The sequence below is a fragment of the Parasteatoda tepidariorum genome, chromosome 6 (assembly GCF_043381705.1).
Source record: "Parasteatoda tepidariorum isolate YZ-2023 chromosome 6, CAS_Ptep_4.0, whole genome shotgun sequence".
NCBI lineage: Eukaryota > Metazoa > Arthropoda > Arachnida > Araneae > Theridiidae > Parasteatoda > Parasteatoda tepidariorum.
Genome location: NC_092209.1, coordinates 36,338,469 through 36,345,552, shown reverse-complemented (window position 1 = coordinate 36,345,552; position 7,084 = coordinate 36,338,469). Strand labels below are relative to the sequence as shown.

The 7,084-nt window shown below is 33.0% G+C and overlaps 1 protein-coding gene across 1 annotated transcript; it reads left to right on the top strand.

Annotated features, from left to right (window-relative positions):
• Positions 1–5,222: 5,222 nt before the first annotated feature.
• Positions 5,223–6,614, top strand: LOC139425804 (uncharacterized). The gene is made up of 2 exons (XM_071181762.1): positions 5,223–5,228; positions 5,280–6,614. The coding sequence occupies exons 1-2, from the start codon at positions 5,223–5,225 to the stop codon at positions 6,612–6,614; spliced, it is 1,341 nt and encodes a 446-aa protein (XP_071037863.1).
• The last annotated feature ends 470 nt before the right edge of the window (positions 6,615–7,084 follow it).

Genomic DNA, 7,084 nt, shown 5'->3' with positions numbered 1-7,084 from the left:
CTCATTATTATATTGATCAATATATGAAGTTATAAAATATTATTGTAAGTAAATATCTATGAACAAAAACCATTTTAACTTCCATTTTAATACGTAAGAACTAATACTTCATTTCAAAAATATAAACTGCGTAATGTTTATTTAAACCAGGGCTCGAAAAAACACAGAAATTTTACCCGTCCCCGAGGACGGCTTGTCCAACAATGTACCAGTCCTCCTTTGAAGCTAACCCGTAGCTTCTAAATTAAAAAATATATAATTTTCTCTTATTTATTACAAACATTTATATAAATTGCAAAATGAATTAGTAGCTACTAGGATTACAAATACTAGGATTACATTATACAGTAATAAAAGAAATACTAGGTTACTAATAGTAACCTAGTATGTATTTCTTTTATGAAATAATTTAAGTGACAAAGGTCAAGTTATCTGGAGTGTCAATTTATTCGAGGGTACTGCGTTTTTTAAATTAATCAAATATGACGTTTGCCAGTTCCACAATCAAGCCAATGATTTACAGAGGTTTCTGCACAGAAATCTGAAAGGGGTTTTCCATTTAGGTAGATGTTTATAATTGAGTTTAGCGTTTCTTGCTTAAGACCAGTATGTAATGTTTTTTTTTTTTTTTTTGTAAGTTCATTGCTGAAAAGCCCCTTTCAACCGCTGCAGTACTCCCAGACAGAGAAAACATCAATTCCACCATGCGCAGTATGTTGCTGTATTTCTAGATTAGAGAGTCATTTTAGAAGTGAGGCGCTAGACTCTTGTAAGATAGCAAAAATTGGAAATGTATCACGAACATTAACGGGAAAATGGCCGTCCGCGCGGAAGTTGGATTCAAGAAATTCGTTGTCCGCGGGGAATTTTTGACCGCCGAGGACGGGCGGACGGGCTGCTTTTCGAGCCCTGATTTAAACCATATTAATAATAGGAAAAATCAACTTTGATTTAAAATAGACAAGAAAATCAATGATAAAAAAGTTCAATTCAGACAAAAATGTCAATAACAATGTCATAATAGGGCAATCATTAGGCATTTGCCCAATACCGTTCAGTTACAGTAATTTTGTGTGATAATGGTTTTTAAATGTTTTGAAATTTGTTTTGAAAGTATAGATTGCGAACAAATTATGAGTTTATTAACACCCTTTAAAGCAGTGTTTCTTAACCTTTCTGATATAATGGACCCCTTTTAAAAATTTTTAAGAAGTCACGGGCCACCCCCCTGTGAAAAAAATAATTGCAAAAAACATCAATTATTAGAAAACATTTAATTTCATTATTTTAATAGTATACAAAATTTTTAAAATCAAAATTTTTAATGTGAAGGTTGCTGCTGTATTTCCTTAATTAATAAATTGAATTGGGGGTGGTTTTCGACAAAGCGACGTGCATATCATGTTCAACATTCAATCGATTTGGATGTTATGTTTCTATTGTCACAAGTGTGGAAAATCCCTCTTTGCAAATATACACTGTAACAAACGGAATTATAGCTGCCATAGCTCGCTTTACAAGCAATCGGTAGGCTTCCAAACGTTTTAAAAATTAGGAGTAGTCAGCGGACCCCTAAAATGTAACTCATGGACCCTTTAGGGGTTCATGAACCACAGGTTAAGAAACCCTGATTTAAAGGTTAAAAAAACACTGTTAAAAATTGCATAATTTTATGAATAACTCACCTATTTGAAGAAATTCAAAGGCATAAGTAAAAAAAAACTTTTTCTTTTCCTTATTGTAAATGGATGTAGATTTAGCTTTAAAACGCGCACATTATAAAACAATATTTTTTCACAATTTCTATGATTTTTTCTCACATACAGCATAACGTTGAAACTTAAGTCATAAAATAAGATAAACAAAGCATAATTTCAAAATTTAATGAGATTAAAGTAATTTTAACACAGAAAAAACGTTTTGTCAGTAATTTAACGCTCAGTGTCGAGAATTAGTTTGCATTAAAAGTAAAGCAAACAATTAAGTTATATTATATTTTACTAGTCCCGTGTGAGAGGAAAACCCAGTTTAAATTTAAAAAAAGTCCTTGAATAATTATGCAAGGTAATAATAATTTCAAAAAAATAAAAAAACGAGGCTTTTCCACCTTAATTAACTCCAAATGAATTCTTTTACGACTTTCGGCACTTTTCCACTTTTTTTTCAAAAATGCATTTTAAAACCATGCAAGTAAAAATATTTCTTTTCTTAGCAGAATAAATGAATATTAATATTTTCTTAACTATTAAAATCCTGTTTTTAAAAACTCTCAAGAAACAATAACTCAATTGACAATCCAAGACTTTTTAGAAAAAGAGTATTTTATGTAAATTCAGTTTTTTTTTAACCTGTTTAATGTATTTGCTTAACTAATATCAATTAGTTATAATTACCTTGTCGAAAAGATTTTGTACTATGCATGAAAAGTTGCATCTAGTTTTTTAAACGTAAAACTAGACATAGTATATTTAAAGATATAATTTTTGTATTTAGAGTTTGAAAATAAAGCCGATTTTTTGCGTTACTACTTTTTTCTTTTTTTGTTGTGTTATGTTTCCGCTAAACATAGTTTATATATTAAGCTTTAAAAATAAGTAACGATCTGGGTGCGATTTGTTGATTAGCAAGTAGCAAATTACTAGTTAAAAAAACAAAGGCTAGTTACAAAAAGTCCCAGTAGCAAAAATTGCTAGTTACTTCTGATGGTTTCTGACGTTTTTAAGAAGATGTTATTACAGCGTGTGAATTTCGAATTTGAATTATCACTTTTTGATCCTTTTGATTATCTTGACTATCTCTAACTATCGTTAATCCTCATCGTACTTTCAATTTGCAACGATTTTGTCAAAAATTCAGCTTATTGTTTGGGACTTATTTATCATAGTTTTGGTGACCTCCACGTGAGTTTTCAAGCTTCAGTTTTTTTAATATGATACTATTGCGACATCCGAAAATCGAATATAGGTTATCACTTTTTGATACGCATGATTTACAGCTATTCTGTCGCAAATCCACGTCGTTTTCTTACATTTTTTCGGCAGATATTTTAGCTATTTTTCGTTTATACGGTATTTTATGGAATCATCCGAACTCTGACACTTTTTATACAATACTATAACAACACAGGAATTTCAAATTTTACTAAACTTTTTTGTAACCTACGATTTTGTAACGATATTGAACCTACGAATTTGTAACGATTTTGTCGTAAATCCCCCTCATTGTTTGGGTGTTATTTATTGATTTTTTAGCCGTTTTAACATGGTTTATTAAAAATGGATTTGTTTTTACTATCCAGTGTTTTTTTTTCTTGCAATAAAGCAAAACAATGTTTCTGTTGAATTTTCTACTTCGCAAAATGTATTGCAATACCGCTTTAAGAAATGCCTGCATGAACCCTTATTTTACTAGAAAAATGTTTCAACGCTAGCATCCTTTGCTACAGATTCTGAAAAATAAATTATGCCTTAGCCACGACTCAATCATGCATTTGATGTGTCCGACAACCCACACCACTCTTTATTTAATAATTGTATTTTGTAATATTTGAAGTGCTCAAAATCATTTCAAAAGAGTCTCGGGAGCGTTTTAATCCCTTCCTGAAACATAAAAATGTCTGCTTTACTGTTACCTCTGTTCAAACCATTCTATTTTGTTTCTGATAGGTTGCGTAAACTTTAATAAATGCATTAATTTCTTATAGATTTCTAAAATTGACATACCATTTGGCTCCAACCATCATACTTTCCAACCAAATTTAGAGCCATATTGAAAATCTACTAGTTAATTATAAGTAAGAACAATCAGATTGATGATGGGAAGTAGGCAGATGAAAGCGTAAAAGGGCCTCATTCCAAAATTTCATACCTACTTCATGTTATCGTTATAACATATGTTAGTAATACACAGAGAAGAAAAAAATAGAAAAATTACTGTATAGTATGGTAATGGCATTTTTGGTATATTTAAACCCCTCATTTGGTAGTTTTTCCATTCGTATGGCCACGGTTTACCAAAAATTCTGATTTTTAAACTTAAAATTCTTATTACCACTCATTTAGTAAAAATACGGAACCGGAAAGTAAATTTAACCGAACAAATGGTTTTTATGAAATGAGCTAAAGTATCATGATAAAATTAACAAATTTCACTACAATTACAAAATATCGCATATAATAAATCCGTATTTTTATTATTAATTTTACCAAAATCATTACCTAAGCACTTAGGCAAAAACTACATAGCTTTTTGGCGTTCCCATAAAGCAAGGTTACACGTTAAATTTACCAAATTTTGGTTGTTTTGACTTTACTTTTTTCTCAGTGTATCATCATTTCACTTTATTAATAAATAGTTGTTTAATAAAATGCTCGAAGTGGATAATTTTATACAATTACAGAACTCCAAAGTTGTGTACTTATAGCGAGCATACTACATACACATTACAATATATAAAGATTACTTTATAGGTTACATGTCTGTAATTTTAAGTCTTATCATATATATATGTCACGGCGAAAGACCGAAATCGGTGGTTGTTGACTTTCACCGGTGAATGTCGACAAACACCAAATACGTCGGTGAAAGATCGAATATTTCATTACATTCTTGTACATTCGGACCCTCACCGGTGTATGTCGACAATCACAGATATGCTTTGGTGAATGTCCGAAATATTTATTACATTCGATTTTATATGAATTTATTCGTGGATATAATTACATTTATTCGATATTTTAACCTACACTGATGTTCTTCTAAGGTTAAGTGCCACTGCCCGGTATACTTTTGCCCAGTATACCCTACACTGATATTTTTTTAAGATTAAGTGCCACTGCCTGGTATACTTTTGCTCGGTATACCGTACACTGATGTTTTTTTAAGGTTAAGTGCCACTGCCCGGTATATACATTTGTCCGGTATACCCTACACTGATGTTTTTTTTAAGGTTAAGTGCCACTGCCCGGTATACATTTGCCCGGTATACCCTACACTGATGTTTCTTCTAATCTATCGTCAGTAAGTATTACAATATAGAATAAATATAAATATATCAAATAAATATAATAGTATTAACGCATAAACTAATATAAACATTCACGGACATTCACCAAAGCGACTATGTGATTGTTGACATTCACCGGTGAGAGTCAGAAATAAGAGTATTTAGCAAATATTTCGGATATACACCAAGCGACTACGTGAATGCTACCATTCTCCAGATGTCGGTGTTTCACCGTAACATATATACGAGAAAATTACTAATTTTCTACATATAGAAACAGTTAATCCCACACCTGGAGTATCTAAGAACAGATATCATCACGTTCTATGACAGACTAAAACAGTTCAGTAGAGCCACGTGGGGACTTAGTCCGAATATCTTGAAATTGATATACCTGCAGGCTATTGAAAAGAAAATCATTTATGGTGCCTCCGTGTGGTATAAGAATAAAGTTAAAATAAACCAGAAGCTCCTAACTATCCAAAGAATTCCATTGCTCAACATCACTAAATGCTACTCTACAACTAGCACGGAGGCACTACAAATACTTGCAGGAGTCATACCTATTGACTTAAAAATTAGAGCAACTATTTCGATTAAACGACATACCTGGTCACCAGAGGAATTTAACGACAGCGATTATCAAACAGATGAACTTAAAAATTATATCCCTTACTCAGTCCCTGTGTATGACCCTACGAAGTTAAAGATCGTTAGTAGGGGTTTCGGCTCACCGAGGGGCGTTGGCTACGAGTTCTACACTGATGGCAGTAAGAAACAGGTGACCAATGAAAGCACAGGCGCTAATGAAGATCGGGTGGGTTGTGGTTTCTTGGTGAAACTGGATAACCATACTATTTACGAACAGACCGCACGTTTAAATAATGAGTGTAGTATCTACTCCGCCGAACTTACGGCAATCAAATTGGCTACCCTTTGGGCAAACAATAACAATATTGAACAATACACTATCTTTTCTGACTCAAAGTCCTCGTTGCAGGCCCTTGAAAACCCAACCCCAACAGATCCTCTTGTAGAAGAAATTAAGGAAATTGTTCAAAACAAACAATGCTTATTCAATTGGATTAAAGCCCACTCGGGGGAGCCTGGCAACGAGGAAGCAGATTTTTTAGCCAAAAAGGGCACCTTATTGGACGGGGTGGACTTTCACTACACCATAACAAAACCCCAGGTCAAACATAGACAGAGGCAGGTCAGTAGGATTTTATGGCAGGACAGGTGGAGCAGCTCTGCAAACGGGAGACACACACACTATTTGATACCTACAGTTAACGAATGTTTTTTATCCAGCGATTTTTACTTTAATCAGTTTTTAACTTCCCATGGTGTATTTGGCGATCACCAAGCTAGGATGTTTCAAAAATCCTCCGCGTGCAAATATTGCGGTCACTATCAGACTATTAAACATCTGATGCTTGACTGTCAAAAATTTGCAACCATTAGGGGAAATAGTTTTGACAGAAGAGGCGACATAAGATCTTGGTGCAGGACTAATAAACAGAGGCAAATTATTAAAAACATCATTAAACGCACCCTGGAGGACGCACTCGCCCCTGATGACATTTTGGATCCGCTCTACACGAATTAATCTCAGTCCCGGTTGTTGGGCTGCCCGCCTGTTCGCTTCCCGTTATTTTGACAACGTTTTGTTGTTTTATCTATCTCATTCGCTTTTTAATTCTGTTTTAATCTATTTATTCACTACATTGTGCTTTTTAATTGGCTTATTTACATTGCCTTTCCTTGCTTTGCAAATTTTAGCGTCTCCTTTTAATTGTATTTGATAATTGTTTGTTTTACCACTTTACTCTCGGAGCATTTTAATTATTTTACTGCTGTTGCCATCAGACTCTGTAATGTTTACATAATGTTACTCTGTAATGTTACTTTTTCGTATTTTATGTACTTTTTTGTTTTCTTGATTTTAATAAACATTTACCCGTATGCCCTAAATTGGGGCAGGTCGGGGTAAATATTTCATATAGAAACAGTTAGTTTATCTAATGTTTATAATAACACGAATCCAACAAATTGATACACCACCACATACCCACACTT